The sequence below is a fragment of the Convolutriloba macropyga genome, chromosome 9 (assembly GCF_964194025.1).
Source record: "Convolutriloba macropyga chromosome 9, txConMacr16.3, whole genome shotgun sequence".
NCBI classification, from domain to species: Eukaryota; Metazoa; Xenacoelomorpha; order Acoela; family Convolutidae; genus Convolutriloba; species Convolutriloba macropyga.
In genome coordinates, this window is record NC_134476.1 from 2,228,738 (window position 1) to 2,246,488 (window position 17,751).

Below are 17,751 nucleotides of genomic sequence, written 5' to 3' on the forward strand. Positions count from 1 at the left end.
GATTGGGCACGGAATGTCACTCTTGGGGGGTGTGGTGAAGTAGGTGGATTGTTTTGGGGTGTTTCTTTTGCTGACATTTTGATGTGGAGTATTTGCTGTGTGGAGCTAGCTATCAAAGGGCAATTAGAATTTTGCGACTGGATTCGCGATGCGAGTGTGGTATCAGATTCAAGCAATTGATTTGCACGGCAATTAAAGTTAGAAATGAATTCAGAATTGTAATTGTTTACTTGTGCTCAAGGAATGAAAGAATTAATTGAGGCATTTGAATTATGCGTGCTAATTTTAGCAGGGTTGCAAGAGTGGACGCGCGTCTTGTGTACTTGTTGCTTATAATTACTGGTTATGTGCCGCTTTTGGAAAGGAATTTTATTCGCGTGACTAAATAAAGATGTAATTGCGTCGCGGATACGGGAAATTGTTGCTACCATGAATTCCTCATCGTATTGATTGACACTTTTAGCGTTTTGATTTGGTTGTCGCGAAATATAATCAACTAAGCCCATTCTGGTACCAGGAATATGTTCGATGTTAAAATCAAATGGTAACAAACGGTCAATCCATCGTGTTAATCTACTGTTGTAGGATTTATTAGAGCGGTGTGATTTTAAGACTGAAAGAAGTGCTTTGTGGTCTGTTAAAACTGTAAAAGTTTTCCCAAATAGATAATATTTAAAATATTCAATGGCCCAAACCACCCCAAGTAATTCGAGTTCATTTACACTATAGCGTTCTTCATTGCTATTAAGAAAACGAGATGCAAAAGCTATTGTTTTCCACCCTTCATAATCTAATTGTTCAAACGCAGCGCCTATGCCTTCGCGGGATGCATCGCATTTGATGCGCGTTTCCAGTGTTGGGTTAAAATGAGTTTTTTCTGTAGCGTTTGCAATAACAGTTTTGATGTGTTCAAAATGTAATTGATGATTCTCATTCCAAATAAGTTTTTCGTTTTTCTTTAATAAGGGCCTAAGAGGGTGGCATATTTTGGCAAGATTAGGTATAAATTTGCTTAAATGGTGAACGCTACCTAAGAATGACCGTAATTGTTTCAATGTTTTTGGAGCTTTGATTTCCGCAATTGCCGCTGTTTTAGATTCGATAGGTTTAACACCACTTTGTGAGAATGTGAAGCCAAGCCAATTTATTTGATGTTTTGCGAAGTGGCATTTGCTTAAATTAATTCTAAGTTATCCGCTTCGAGTTTTTGAAGACTTTTGTACACGTATTTGAGGTGCGACTCCTGGGTGCCTTTGCTAACTACAATTGTGTCATCCAGAAAACAGTATGTTTTAGTCAGTCCAACCAATGTGTAATCCATTGCCTTTTGAAACTCGGCCGGCATATCCGTAAGGCCATAAAATCCCGTTTTAAAACGATACGTACAAGTTGCTTCGCCGCAAATGATATTAAAATTACAATGACGTGCGGTATCCGGATGCAGCTTTAGTTGGCTATAGGCATATTTTAGATCGATTGTTGAAAAATAGACATTATCTCCCAGATTTGAATTATTAATATGTTGTGAAATGGAATCGATAAGACTATCTATATTTGGCATTTGATACTTGTTTTTGTGGATCGCTTTGTTTAATATTTTCGAATCAAGAGCTAATTTTACAGATTTGCCCTTTTTGACCGTAATTACAATGGGAGAAATGAAGTTTTTATCCGAACATTCTTGTAATTTTTCAGTGTGTCCTTGTTCAGAAAGTTTCTTTAGCTCAGCAGATACTTTGTCTAATAAGTTTATAGGAACACGGCGGCCTTTTTGGTGTGATGGGGTATAATGTTTGTGGAATTTTGAACGAACTGTATGTACTTTGGACTTACCAATTCTGGAGATTAGGTCGGGATAATCAATAGCAATCTGTTTTTTGATTGGGCAATATTCTTGATCTACCTGATTGATTGTTACATGAATACTTGATTGATGTATTGAAAGTCCAAGAGCTGGAAACAAATCTCTACCCAATAGAGAACGATGTCCGTCCGCCACTACTTGAATTTCTATTGGATTCGCGTACCAATTGCTGCTTTGAATTGAAGTTTGGAGAATGCCCACCGTATGAATAGGCTCATTTGAAAATGTTTTCAATTGTTTAGGATTCGCTTCGCGTATCCACTTCGATTTTGAGTCATGGGAAATGATTGAGTTCGCCAAGGATTCATTTATTATTGTGCATACGCTGCCCGAATCCACCAAAACATTTGTTGATGTATTGCCGAAAATTACAGGAAGATTGGTTGCGTCCACCGAAGTAGCGGAATCTGTTGAAGATATTACTGCTACACAATTATCTTCATCTGAAGAATAGTTTGACTCCAAATCAGGATCAAAATTGGCCGAAATTTGATTGACATCTTCATTTTGATCATCTTTTTCTACGTTTTTGACCCGCGGCTTAGGTTTTGGGTACGAATTGGGATCTTTAGGTTTGCGACAAACCTTTGCGAAGTGGTTTTCAATACCACAGTTATTGCATCTTTTTCCCCGAGCGGGATATTTATTAAGGTGGTCGGAAGTCCAACTAGATCCACAGAAATGACAGCTTGTAGGCTTTTTCCGTGCTGTTGTATTCATATTGGAGAAAGGGGTAGCATTCGCGATGCGCATCCGTTGTACTTGGTTAACAGTTGAAGGTGACTCGGTTTTGCTTGCATTCATTTTTAGTTGATTGAGCGTACCCATCTCGATATTAATTGCTATTGCCAATGCTTTTTCCGGGTCTACTGTTTCTTTAAGACGCTCCTTTTGAATGTCTTCGTTTTGCATATTCGCGATAAAGACATCCTGGATGATAGTGTCTCCTTTATCTCCTAGATCACAGTTTTCCGAAAGTTCTTTGAGATGTCCATAGAACTTCTCGATAGGTTCTCCCTTTTGCTGTTTTCGTGTGAGGAAGAGGTATCTATCGAAGGTTATATTATGGATCCGAATGAAAGTTGTATTTAGAACATCCCAAAGATCCTTCGTTGAGATTGTTTCAAGGTTGATGGTTGAATTCTTTGAGTTGAATACGCGCCGCCCTTCCATGCCTAAGCTCAAGTACATCAAAGAAGATGCTTTTCGATCACATAACTTCCACGGTTTGTCACCGCAGATTATGCCGACTGTATTGACACGTTGACATTGATTTTTCCACGCTGTTTTTGCCTGCTCATTGCGGGTACGTCGATCTCGCTCTGATTGTGCCGTCGGGTTGTCAACTGCGTCCTCATATGCTGGTTCAGGAGGTAAGAGAACATGTTCTGGAGGGTCCACCAAGAGAAGGTCCACTTCAATTCCCTCTCGGGCGAGGATTGCGAGTTTCAATTGTATTCTCCAAAACTCGCAGCGAATTGGGGGTTCTAGTGTCGCCTTTTCCCAAAAGGGTTGAATTCCAAGTGGGGATTTGCCGCTGTCCTTTTTCGCTGACTGCGCCATGTTATACTCAATCTTATTGAGTAGTTTAGGATTCGCGTTGCGAATACTTTGTCTCAAGAATGTGTTAGCAATTGCAGGGCGAATACACAACTAATTGTGTATTACGAATTCTGATTATTGGAAACGCGGTGCGGATCCGCTGCTAAGTTTAACTTAGGATTATGACGAGCGTTTGCAGAGTAACTTGAATTCAGATTGACTAAATGAAATTATGATTACTAAAAATAAACTAGCATGAACAAAAATATGAAATAATTTAGTAGACTAACGGGAATATTAATATAGGTGAATAAATAGAAGTCATAACTTTTAGTTATAAAACACATGATATAATTATAGACATAGAGGGTAAATAATTTAGTACACATAAAAGTTTCGATATATATTTAGGTATCCATACGTATCACAGGTCCCTAGCACGAAAAGGCAAACAAATTAAAATAATCAGATTACGGGACAAATTTTTATTCGCACAAACCGGAGTTTTAAATTGCCTCGTCTTTATGTCACCTCAGAGGACAATGAGAGGATTGACGTACAGCCAAGAGAGGATCGATGATCACCAAAATATCAGATATCTGTAAAGCTTTCCTGGTCATAAATGGGAGAGCAGCCATTACAAAGTTAATGTAGATTGCAATAGACCATCTTCAGCACAGTTTTTACCAGAAGATTTCTTCTCTCACAAGAATTCCAAATGAAAAAAAAATTGCAGTTGTTATCAAAACATCTTAATTTGGGTGGGGGTTATCGTTCGAAAGTGCTATTAAAAAATGTTGTTTGTTATTTTGATTTAGATTAAATAAATTAGTTTCCTTTGATTGCGAGTGTTTTGCATGATTGTATTTTGTGTTGTGTGGCTCTTGTCGAAAGTCACTTCCGTTCGTTTTCGACAAAAGAAGTCATGTCAGTGACATCCTCGGCCCCAACTGTAGGATCACGAACTGTTGCTGTACTGTATGATATCGGTGTAAAATCAGCAAGATAAGACAAGATAAGATAATCGATCGCAAATATAATAATTGGAAAAGGAAGTTTGGGAGGAACCAAAGTTATGGGCGACTGAAAGGGGGACAAACTAAATTGAGCAAAGGAATATCCCGAAAAAAGTTTGACACGCAAAAGGACTGCAAATATGGTAACAATGCTTGACTAATGATCGCAAAAATTAGACATTTGATGTGAAACTTTGCAATAATGTAACTTAATGCATCAACTTTTGGAGACGACATGACTTACAACTCTATACCTTTTCCTATTGAAAACTAAAGTATACATCTGCTCGTGAGAACGAGAACACAAAATAATTCATTTGTTTATTAAGACTTTGCTTAGCTTGATGACTGGTCTTACTTTCTCACCATGTGGAGTTCTCAGTTTCACGGAGCGTACTACACCATCTGAACCGGGGTAAATTTCTATAACTTTTGCAAGAGGCCAGAGACCTCGTGGCTTGAAGCCTTAAAGTAGCCAAACCAAATCATTTACCTTGAGGTTTTCAGAAGTTTTGTTCCACTTCGACCTTGTCTGTTGATTAGGGATGTATTCGCGAAGAAATCTATTCCAAAAGTGCGAGGCTAGTTCTTGAGCAGATTTCCATGACCTGGACACGGTGACTTTTTGCGATTCGAAGAGACCAGGAGGGTAGTTAAGGGACGCTCTTCCGAGTAAAAAGTGGTTAGGCGTGAGAGGCAGAGGATCGTTAATTTCACTCGGGACATTAGTTAGAGGTCTAGAATTCATATTGGATTCAATCTCACATACCAGTGTCCACAAAATATCATCTGAAAGGGTTCTTGACCCAATTACTTTGTACAGAGATAACTTGAAAATCTGCACTAGGCGTTCCCAACTTCCACCGAAGTGTGGAGCCGCAGGAGGGTTAAACACCCACTCAATTTCGACCTGCATCAGATGCAAGTGACTTGCAAAGTCTCGGGAATTTCTAAGGCTGGCGATACTGGATTGCAAAGAGTTATTTGATCCAACAAAAGATTTTCCACAATCGGAAAAGAACTTTTTTGGTTTTCCCCTACGGCTTATAAAGCGACGGATGCAATTGATTGTTGAATCTGTTGTCAAGTCGACGGCAACTTCTAGATGGACAGCGCGTACTACTAAGCACGTGAAGAGGAGTATGTATCTAGTCCTGTTTCTTCCATGCTCTTTAACTGGAAAGGGTCCTACGAAGTCTAAGCCTGTGGTTTGGAAAACGTGATGATTTTCTCTTGGTAGTCTGAACTCCGGGAGGTCAGCTATTTGGGGGGCAGCTACTTCTTGGATCATACGTCTGCAAGGAATACATTGTCTAACGGTTTGTTTGACTACCGCCCTGCACCTAAGAATCCAATAGAGTTCCATTAATAAACTTCTAGTTTGTTCTGTGCCACAATGCATGTTTGTTTGGTGAAAATGTTTTATCAGTAGTCTAACACTCTGATTATTTCCATCTAGGATCAACGGGAAGAGCTCAGTTTCTAGTCTCAATGCTTTAGACAATCGTCCTCGAGCACGCAAGTGCTGGTTATGATCGACGTATGGTGATAAAGAGACAATTCTACTGGTAGATGATACTGCAATACCTTTTCTTAAGTTCGAAATTTCCAATTTAAAATCTTGATTTTGGGCACTTTTTATCAAGTAATTGTAAGCTTTTGTATAATGTGCTAGTAACAACTTGGATTCCTTTTTCCGGCATTTATCTGCAAACAAAAAGCAAAGCGCTGCAACTCTAAGTAAACGATTCCAGTTGCTGAATCGCGATATGTCAATTTGGCATTTCAGTTCTTTTCTTGGATCTGCCATTATAATTTTAACATGTTGAGCAGAGAGTAAATCTTGTTTCGGCCACGTGTTTTTATTTTGACACAAGAAGGATGGACCTAATAGCCAACGTGAGTTGACTTTCATTTGGTGAACGTTGTAGCCTCGGGTACCTTCGTCAGCGGGACTTCTGGTAGACGAAATGTAGAACCAATCTTGGGCGGAGGAAACGTCTAAAATTTTGGCTAGTCTGTTAGCAATGAAGATCCGATGGCGAATCTCAGGAGTCCGTAGCCAATACAAAACGGTCGTGCTATCAGACCAAAAAACTTGTTTATGGATTTCAATATCCATCTCATCTCTGACAAATTGCGCTAGTTGAGCACCATATACCGCAGCCTGTAGTTCCAAATTAGGAATCGTCATCCGTTTTATTGGCGCAACTCTTGCTTTACCGATCACAAATGCGACTGAGACGGATTCGTCAATGTGTTCATTTCGTAGATAACTGACTGCTGATAATGCTAACTCGGATGCATCTGTGAACGTGTGTAGTTCAATCGATGAAATCGGTATCTCGTTTAACAGTTTGCGAGGAAGATGTACATCCTTGAAAAACGAAAGTTCTTTTTTCAGATTCTCGAAATCAGAATTCTCATCAAGTTGTAATGGCTTGTCCCATTTTGGACCGTGGTTCCATGCTGCTTGGAGAACTTTTCGGAATCTTATTGTAAAGGGGGCGATAATTCCTAAGGGATCAAAGATGGAAGCAACAAAACGAAGTAGTTTACGCTGACTCGTTTTTTCATCAAGTTTGATCTTATGGAACAATTTTTGCTCTATAACAAATGTATCGGCTTCTGGAAACAAGGGCAAACCAATAACCTTTTGACTTTGTGGTGCGGATGTTTCTGGGTTAAGTCGAATATCCGGATTCAGCAGGTCAAGAACTTGTTGACTATTTGAATTCCACTTTGTCAGATTGAAGCCACCAGTAGCAAGAACCTTGCGAGTCTCATGGACAATGTTTGAAGCTTCATTTGGACTCGATACGGCAACATACAAATCATCCATGTAAATGTTCCGCTCTATGACCTTTTGAACACTTGGATAGGTTTTTGCATTGTCCTGAGCAGATCTTCTGAGCGCGTAGGACGCTATGCAGGGTGAATCCGTTGCACCAAATATATGACTGGTGTATTCATAGGTTTCTATGCGTCCATTGTTCTTCCAGAGGAAGCGTAAGTAGGGTCGGTCTTTAGGGTCAACTTTCACCTGCATGAACATTTGTTCTATGTCTGCGCACAGCGCAATTCGATTCTCACGAAACCTCATAATGACACCAGTTAAATTGCTGAGCAGATCTGGCCCTTTCAGTAAATTAGAGTTGAGGGACTGACCCTGGAAAATGCTGGAGGCATTTGCAACTCTACGAACCTTACCAGGTTTATTTTCATTGGTCACTGGGTGATGAGGCAAAAAGGAGACATTATCTGTTAGAGATTCGGAATCATGCACCTTGACAACGTATCCTTTTTCCAAGTCTGCGTCCAGAGTAGCCTGGTACTTTTCCTTTAGTATCGGATTTTTTGAACGCTTTTGATCTAATTGGTCAAGTTGTTTTAATGCTAACCATCTGTTGTTCGGAAGAAATGCACCTTGCTTCCAGAGGAGACCTATTTGATAATGACCGTCAACAATTTTGGTCGTGGACTCTAAAATTTCAGTCGCTCTTTTATCGTTTTCCGACAAAGCTTTTCGGGGCGATGCAATGCCTAAATTTTCCACTTTCATCCAATCTTGGACTAATTTGAAAAGAGAGTCGTCCATATTAGGGCAGTTTTGCACCTGAGTATACTGTACTTGTGTAGACTCATTGAGAACTAAATTCGTTTTACCGGCGCACGTCCAGCCTAATGGAGTTTCAACTCCCCATGGGGCATTCTTTGGACCTTTTATAATTTGTTTATAGTGAATTAAGTCTAAGTTGTCAATGCCTATGATAATTGAGACATTGTTCCGTTCAAGTTCAGGAAAATTTATATGACTGAGATGATCATAATTTTTGCACAAAGCGTTTAGTTGAGCTACATTCACAGCAGACATGTTCAAATCCGGTACTGCCATAACATCATTAAGTCTGACAGGCTCGATAGAGCTATCTATTGGCTTTATGTCAAAGCAAACTTTAGAGCAATCAACTTCCTTAGTCGTGTGATAACCGCTTATAGGCATTTTACCTGTCTTTTCGAGGTTAAGACCAAGTTCTTTTGCTGTTGGTTTCATAAGTAGACTTTGGCAGCTACCGTTGTCTAGGTATGCGTATGTTTTCACGGACTGGTTTCCATTTATCAGTTGAACTGCCACAAAAGCTACCTGGCCTGTGCCAACAAATTGCACTGGTTTATCGTTTGAGTTGCTTTTGTTCATAAAACTATCGTGCAGAAGTGTGTTATGTCTTTTGCCGCAGCCTTTTGAGCGGCAGACATTTTTTGAATTGCATTGATCTACATGATGATGTCCAAAACAATTGAAACAAAGCTTTTGTTTCATTACATGATCTTTCCGTTTCAGGGGACTCAGTGCTTGGAAATGTATGCATTTGTAGAGGTATTGGCAATTGTCATTGTTCGGACAACTAACGCTTTCTTTCGTCTTAGACTGATTTTGCCCTTGTTCCCTGTTACTCAGAAATTGATGCTTTGGGTTCGGATTTTCATTAATTCTAGTAGAGTGCGACGTTTTCCAAGCCATTTTATGAACACCAATGTTTTGAGAAGATGGGAAATTTGAGTTTGTCGGTAAATCTCGGCATGCTTTCGCATAGTTTAGGAGCCACTCAGCAAGCGCGTTTAAAGATGGCTGTGTCATGGTTTTTTCTTGGAGGTAACGGTTCCATTCGAGTCTGACTGGATTTGGTAATTTTGCTAAAGCTATGTTCATGTTGATTGTAGAGTGAAGATCATGAATAAAACCGAGTTGTTGAAAGGTGTCGACGAGCGTTAGAAGAAATGAGGAGTACTGTGTATATCTTTCCGGATTTGATAAGTTTGGGTTTCTAAAGTTTGACAATTTGTCAAGAAAAGCATTGACAATCCTCTTTGAATTGCCAAAATGTTCTTGCAGTCTTGATAGAGCTGCTGCGTTTAAATCACCATTGCAACCGTAGCCATCAACTAGTGCTTTAGCTTCACCTGTGAGCAGTGATTGCAAATGGATCATTTTTTCAGCTGAAGACATGGGTGACTGGTCGATAGTTGCTTTGAAAATGCTATACCTATTTATCCACTTCATTGGATCGCCGTTGAACGTTTCTGCGTGCAGTTTCGGGACAGATTTTTGGAAGCACACTGACATTGAGCTGGTTGAACATTGGTTCGAACTTTCCGCGTTTAGAAGTCCTCGATGATCGAAGTTATTGCTTGATGCGTTACGATTTGTTTCAGGAAAAATACTCTGAGTGGGCCAATTTAAGGAATGTGCGTTAAGCATTGACGATGGAGCGGCGTTAGCATCAAATAGTAAGCTGCCGGGTGCAGAAAAACTAACATTGTTGTTCACAGCGGGCGCTGATGAACTAGCTGCATATTGCTCATGATTGCTGATATCAAGACCAGGTTGAACTCGGTTAGAAAATTGGAAATTAGAGCTGTCCGGCGGACAATTCGGTCTTTTGATGGCATCAACACTGAGACTGAAGTCCTCTCCCTTATTTATCTGTGACTTCCCCTTGACGTATTTTTTGAAATTATCGATACACTTTTTAACTTCTATCTTAAGACGACTATGTTCGCGAGAACAATTGCTCTGTTCTGATGGATCAATCAGGATTATTAATTGAGACACTACGGTTTCAAGTTTTCGCTGCTTCTGTTTTATCTCTTCAACTGTTTCCTGTAGTATGTCAACATCTTATGATTCGTCAATCGAGGAGTTTAGGTAGTCAAGGTGATAATGTATATCGTCTGTTATCATCATTTTGGAAGATTCGAGCATCTTCTGTTCTTGAAGTGTTTCTGGCTTTCCTTCAGAGAGGCTCTCTGTTGGAGCACTGGAACATTGATGAAGATTTCCCAAGATAGTTGTTTCTCTCTGGTCGCTCTCGGAGTTAGCTGTTGACCGAGTGTCTACCATGACTAAAACGTAGACTGTTTTCTTTACTTTGCTGGAGAAAAGTTTTTGGTTTTTGGTTTATGTAACTCCCACCAGATAACCAAAAACACTTTTAACTTCAAATTACTTACTGCTTGACAATTATCTTGTAAAAAAAGTTTTCAAAGGGCTACTTACCAGAGCTATCTGTGTCTTTCTACATATACCAGTTACCTACCTGTTAAATGCCTACCTGTCACCTGCTACCTAACTGCTGAAACTTATACAAATTAAGTCTAATTAAGGATTGTTGATAATCCAACTAACTAACACTTGCTACCTACCTGCAAACTTATACCAAACTTACCTACTTAGAAGCTCCCTAATTTTACCTACCTAATACCTGCTACCTACCTGCTGCAATTTTTACCTACTTATACCTACCTGCAAACTTATACCAAACTTACCTACCTAGAAGCTCCCTAATTTTACCTACCTAATACCTGCTACCTACCTGCTGCAATTTTTATCTACTTATACCTACCTGCAAACTTATACCAAACTTACCTACCTAGAAGCTCCCAAATTTTACCTAACTAATACCTGCTACCTAACTGCTGCAACTTGTACCTACTTATACCTAAGTTCTAATTACCGGTAACTCTGTTGCTGGATACTTGCAATCTGCCTGTAAGAGTTTTTACCAATAGGTCCACACCTATAAGTGAAATGCAGAAAAGTTGAGATAGTAATCAAGCTGGGTAGTAGACGAAAAGCAAAGATAGCGTGAGTGGTATGGAAGAAGAGACCGGGGAGTTTGGGGCGGATAAAACCCCAAAACTGGAAAGCAAAGAAAGAGCGTGGGGTTGGGAAGGCAACCAACCTGTGGGGTTTGGGGTGGGTAAAACCCCCAAAAACTGAAAGCAAAGAAAGCGCGGGGGGTTGGGAAGGCAACCAGCCTGGGGGGATTTGGGGCGGGTAAAACCCCAAAAACCGAAAGCAAAGAAAGCGCGGGGGGTTGGGAAGGCAACCAACCTGGGGGGATTTGGGGCGGGTAAAACCCCAAAAACCGAAAGCAAAGAAAGCGCGGGGGGTTGGGAAGGCAACCAACCGGGGGGGATTTGGGGCGGGTAAAACCCCAAAAAACGAAAGCAAAGAAAGCGCGGGGGGTTGGGAAGGCAACCAACCTGGGGGGATTTGGGGCGGGTAAAACCCCAAAAACCGAAAGCAAAGAAAGCGCGGGGGGTTGGGAAGGCAACCAGCCTGGGGGGATTTGGGGCGGGTAAAACCCCAAAAACCGAAAGCAAAGAAAGCGCGGGGGGTTGGGAAGGCAACCAACCGGGGGGGATTTGGGGCGGGTAAAACCCCAAAAAACGAAAGCAAAGAAAGCGCGGGGGGTTGGGAAGGCAACCAACCTGGGGGGATTTGGGGCGGGTAAAACCCCAAAAACCGAAAGCAAAGAAAGCGCGGGGGGTTGGGAAGGCAACCAACCTGTGGGGAATTGGGGCGGGTAAAACCCCAAAAACCGAAAGCAAAGAAAGCGCGGGGGGGTTGGGAAGGCAACCAACCGGGGGGGATTTGGGGCGGGTAAAACCCCAAAAACCGAAAGCAAAGAAAGCGCGGGGGGTTGGTAAGGCAACCAACCTGGGGGGATTTGGGGCGGGTAAAACCCCAAAAACCGAAAGCAAAGAAAGCGCGGGGGGTTGGGAAGGCAACCAACCTGGGGGGATTTGGGGCGGGTAAAACCCCAAAAACCAAAAACAATGCGCGGGTAAATAATAAGATAAATTTTTAAAGACTGTTTTTTGGTCTTTTGAATCTGCTTTCAGTCTGTTGTGATGTTTTGCGAACCCTCTTGCTGTTACATTTGGACTGTTTTTGTAAAATTTCTAGATCTTTGGATACTGAAACATCAAAAAAAAAACTCATGGTGCAGATCAATTGTTTCTCATTTCAATCAATTTTTTAGAGCAATACTTAGCTTTTTCAGGGGTTGAATTCGTTGCCTGATGTGGTTGGGCGCCAAAATATGTTATCAAAACATCTTAATTTGGGTGGGGGTTATCGTTCGAAAGTGCTATTAAAAAATGTTGTTTGTTATTTTGATTTAGATTAAATAAATTAGTTTCCTTTGATTGCGAGTGTTTTGCATGATTGTATTTTGTGTTGTGTGGCTCTTGTCGAAAGTCACTTCCGTTCGTTTTCGACAAAAGAAGTCATGTCAGTGACAGCAGTAGTGTTTCGTTTCTGATGCAAATTTTGTAGAGAAACTTTTTCATTATTAATTTTTTGAAAAGATTTGCTTTTCTCGTTTTAATTTTTAAAGAAATAATTCTATTTTGGAATATCAATTTTCCAGCCAAATCGAAATCACCGTACCTTGTTTCCTGTTTTTAGCTACTGACGTGGAAATTGAAGCGTACCCTGAGGCAAATAGGGGCGAAAAGATTAAAGCTTTCCTTGTCGAAGAGTCTATAGTGAGCTACGACTTGGTAAGGTATGTGTTCAGGTTTTGGTCACACAATTTGTGTTTTAATTTAAATATTTCATCGATTATTATGATAGATTTTGTGAACATCATGAGAAAAAAAGTTTGACTGATTGCTGCGAAAAAATGTGGATTAATGAAAAAAAATGGATTAATGTTCCCATCGAGAATTTGTTTGAGAATGTGAATTCCACGTGAAGAAGTTTTCGCAAAGTTTCTTCTGCGAAAACTTGCGGTGAATTTCATAATATTTGCTTCTCCATGAGCTTTCATATTTTCTTACATAATTTTCCTTTGTACTGCTTTTGCACAATTTCAAAGTTTAGACCTCCTGCTTGTCAAGTTCTGCTCATTCATTATTGGCATCTATTCTGTTTCACACCCCAGCTTAGTGAGCATAAAGTCTTTGTGACCCCCTAGCGCACGTGCTAGTTTCTTACATAGTAACGTGCTATATAACAACATATAATTTGTAACTGGGGGTCATAAAAAACCCTGGGGAGGGGGGGGGGTGTTACAGAATAGATCCCATTACTGTAACCTCTTATTACTGTAGCAAATGAATTCTGTATAAATTGACTCTAACATCAGAATTCTTATATTGCGTTCAATGCGTTGAATCCGCTGAAAGGCAATGAGTTTTGATGAAAGTCGGCCAGAGTTTGTTACAAAGTAAATTATCATTCAAGTTTCGTCACCAATTCCAAAAAACGCAACCGGCCAGATTCCTGCCAAATCGCCTGGGATGCATGAACATACAAAATTTCAACGCTTTTCACTGCCCTTACAAGGGTTCGAACCTCTCACCTCCTGCATGTCACGCACTTCTTCCACTGCGCCATCTCTCACTAACTGTTAGTATTTTTGTTATGAATATATATCAAGTTCATTCTAATTTCTGTAAAACATGCGCGGTGAATTGTTCTAAGATTTGAGATTTTAGGCCATAAAATTACATAATTTAGTCGAGAAATCTGGCAATTTTTTGTAAGTTCAAAGATTACTCTAGTGGTGAAATTACACAAAAAAGCCTTGAAAGAAGTGTCGAAGAGATGTAAGATTAAGGTTTAATTTTAGGGGGGGGGGGGGGGGGGGAGGCCTAAACCTAACAATTCGTTCCTTACTCCACATTAATTTCACCGCATTCACTGCTGATCTCAAACAATTTTAACACTTTTTTCTAAGCGGCGAATTTATGTAAGTTCACGACTGAGTTAAACGGTGAAATTATGTAATTGCATCTCAATCACCGCTTATGCCAATTAAGTTGAAAACTTTCTCAGAGCGCTGATATTATGTAAATTCACTGCTAAAATCAGTGGTGATTCCGAGAATGTGAGAGATGGCACATACAAAAATTTTGCACAACAAAAAAGCGGTGAAAATTGATTTTTTGTCGACTTAGGTTTCTTTCGCTTAAATAGAAAGTGAAAAATCAGCAAATGTCACCCACTAGATGTTTTGTTGATTGGTTTTCGTTGCTCTAGATAATGACATTTGTCCTTTGTCTAAAATATTTATGGGGTGTTTCAAGTGTTTCTTTTTGTAAACTAGATGATATCCTGCAGGTTAGCAATACAAGGTACAACACTCATCGTTTGCATTGAGCGCGTTTAATAGGTTTGTTTCTCTCCTTAATAAATAGCCTTTTGAAAAAAGTATGAAGCTACTGCCACGGAGAGGTACAAACCGTACCAGCTTCAGGGTATTTTATTGACAGTCAACAACTGCCGACCGCTTCCGTGGCTAAATAAGGAGATTTTTTGTTAAAAAAACACTTCTCCAGCTCAGTATACAATTCATCTGAAAGTCCAGTTTGATTTAAGTATAATGTGTTAGTATTGAAAGAAACTGTATCTCTCTCGGTTACGTCTGCTATAAGTTTTTGGAGATACAACTCGATGGTAAGAAGCAATTTTTGTGGAAAATCGTTTAATTGTTTTCTTAATCAATCTGAAAAATCTCTGCAATTGCGAAAAGATACTCGATAATATTCAAACTAATTGAGTCAGGGATGATCACAAATATTTGATGGAATTGATCTTTGATCGAAGTAAATGTGTTTTTAAAGGGTTTTTTATGTTTCCTTTTCTTGTGTTACTTAGGGCTCGTCTATTGCTGAGCTGCAGAGAACATTTTGTTCTTGGTAGGCCCATTATAATGTTCTATATTAAAAAAATGCTCAAACAAGAATATGAACAAAATGCAAATGAGTTCAAAGTAACAAAATGGATATTTTTCGCAAGAGAGTGCACCAAGTTGAAAAAAACTTGGAATGATGTCATTGAAATAGTTTACTGAATAAAATTTAAAAAAAAAACACTAACAAGTCCGAGAAACTTGGTCTGAATATAATTGACATTTTTTAAAACGTTAAGCGAAAGTATGAAATATTGCATTATTTAATTGTGAACGTTCAATTATTGTCACAGCTGGGTTGTGTATGCTGTAAAACGTTTGCTTCACTTAATATCTGAAACTTTGCAAGGAATTGCGAACTATTTATAGTAGAAAGCTAAAAACTGCTCTATATACTAATGCAACTGAAACATCCGTGAGTTTAATCTGGGGGTTCCACTTAAATCGATTTGTTGTATCTGGGAAATTTAAGTGAACAATACTTTGTTTTAATGCCTGACTTTCATAGTATTGATGTAAAGTTGGACCGATTTCAAAAGTGACATGCCACGATTGATTTTGCGATTTATGGTAATTGTGGTTTGCGATATTTCTATAACAAAAATTGCTTAATTGTTTTTCTATTATTGCCCTCTACCCTGAACAGCAATGAAGTTATGAACAACTTACATAAAAATTTATTTCTGTTCACTACGTTAATGGTTACAAGGAACAGATTTTCCCCGCCCGACATTAGAGTTTCAACTAAACGAAGATTTATACTAATTAGTATTTAGTTTGCTAATAAGAATGCTCATTCCTGGTGGGAAGTTTTATAAACAGGAATACAAGTAAAAGTATCTAGAATTGAAAATTGTTTAAAACATTTTTCTAATGATATTTGAAACTAGTGTATTCGCTTTTTCTACTAACTCCTCCATTGATTGAGGTTTAAAAACTGCAAACAATTTTGTCAAGTTTTTGAGTCAACAAAAAATTATCTTGAAATTTCGCCTTTTTTTAGAACCGCTTCCATAGTACGCTCAACAAAAACTGCTAATATATTTAGAAAATCAGATGTTTCAGCAAAAATGAGATTAAGTTGTCGAGGGAAAATTTGTTTAAAAAATTTTTTCTGTTGTACAAAGATATAGTTGCGGTTGCTACACATTCCTCTTTGGATTCAAAATGTATACTTAAAAATGACGTGTTAACAGTTCACGAGGAAAAAAAACATGCTTAAAAAATTTTTTTTTAAAAAAAAAATTTAGATTGAAATATTAAAATAAACTCAAAAATTTATAACAGTGCCTTCGTTTCGTTTGGTTGGATATCTACAGTTTCTTCAACTCTCTTCAATGGCATACTTGAAAACTCGAGCTTGCTACACAACTTTTCTAAAAAGAACCCTGGAAAATTAAATTTTTTAGACATTGAAAAAATTTACAGTCTGCTTCTCTGTGTTAGCCAGTACTAGCCAAATTTGAGAATTTGAGTCTCACTTCACAAAGCATTGCAAAGACTGTCATCGCTTCAAAAGACAATTGTTTTGGTTTTTTGTTTCCTAAATGAAGAACACTATTGAAAAAAAATGAATTATGAGGAAATGAAACGATAATGAACACTGTTAAAAAACTGCATTTAAAAATGAAATAAGAACTTCAAACAAAATATTCAGATTTGTCAAAGATATCTCGCATAATTGAATTTCATCATTGATTTGGAGCATTGATCTCTGAGGGTTGTTCTCTGTTTCCCTGAGTTATAGAGATTTTTTTGATAGTTTTATCTCCTTGTTCCTCCGATCGATCATTTTTTGCCGGATTTTCAAAGTTTTCCCCGGATAAATTGCGCATTAGATTATCGCTCACAGTTTATGAGCTGTAAAAGTTGATCAACAACTTGTTCTTTTTCGGAATTGGGAAAAAGGAAGGGCTTTGATGTGTGCTGTTGGTTTTTAACGTTGGAATAGGAGCACAAGTTGAGGGGTGACGGAGTGGTGGGGTGACTCTGTAGATTTCTGTAGATTTGGGGAGCCCCCGAAAGGTCTGCTAACTTTTCACATTCTTGCAGGAAAAGGAGCTGGTTCTCGTAGAAGATTACACAATCACAATCGTATGCATGAAAAATTATATTGTTCACCTTTGCAAATTAGAGATTTCTTGAGGATGCAGATGGTCAGGGATAGTTGAAGATGGGATAATTCTACATGATGTATTTAAACTGCATCTGCTTGCAGCTAAGCAACCAAACTTATAAATAATTTCGCAAGCACACAAGGCTCTTTATTAGTTCACTCTTCTTTTTCATTGGACCGCTCTTGATTTACGATTACAATAAAGATTTCATGTACTGTTTGATACACGTTGGTGCTTTTAAATGAATTTCGTTATCAGATAAAATATGGTAAGACCTCTTGGGAGCTTTTGAAAAATTTTGCATAAACATGAAATGTTATTGAGGGAACAGATAATTAACAAAGACACTTATTAATGGTATTCAAAGCATGAATAAGAACAATGAATTGATTTTGAATATCAACAAAATAGGAACGCTGTTGAGTGTCTTTAAAGGTTTGCCACACATGATTGGAGCACTTTAATGAAATTAGCCTGTTGACACTACTGAGGCCTCACACGTAACCTCCAATTTGGTTTTATTTGTTAAACCAAGCACTAAAATTGTGTTGATTGCAGACAACACCACCCAGAAGTTAAAAAATTGTTGCTTTTAGTGCCATGGAAATTTTATTGCACACAAAAGATAAATGAATTTATGATTTTTCCTTCAGAACTAAGGTAAAAGTACCGTTTACTCAACCTCATTCCCAGTTTCTATGTACAAGGCAAACTCAAAAATTAAA

General features: G+C 38.7%; 1 protein-coding gene across 1 annotated transcript in view; it reads left to right on the forward strand.

The window, feature by feature from the left end:
• LOC142345934 (uncharacterized) overlaps positions 1-17,751 on the forward strand; it is an 80,969-nt gene that overhangs the window by 13,624 nt on the left and 49,594 nt on the right. Inside the window, exon 2 of the mRNA XM_075398400.1 lies at positions 12,680-12,779. Coding sequence (XP_075254515.1) covers positions 12,680-12,779 — 100 coding nt within the window. The remainder of the gene's footprint in view (positions 1-12,679; positions 12,780-17,751) is intronic.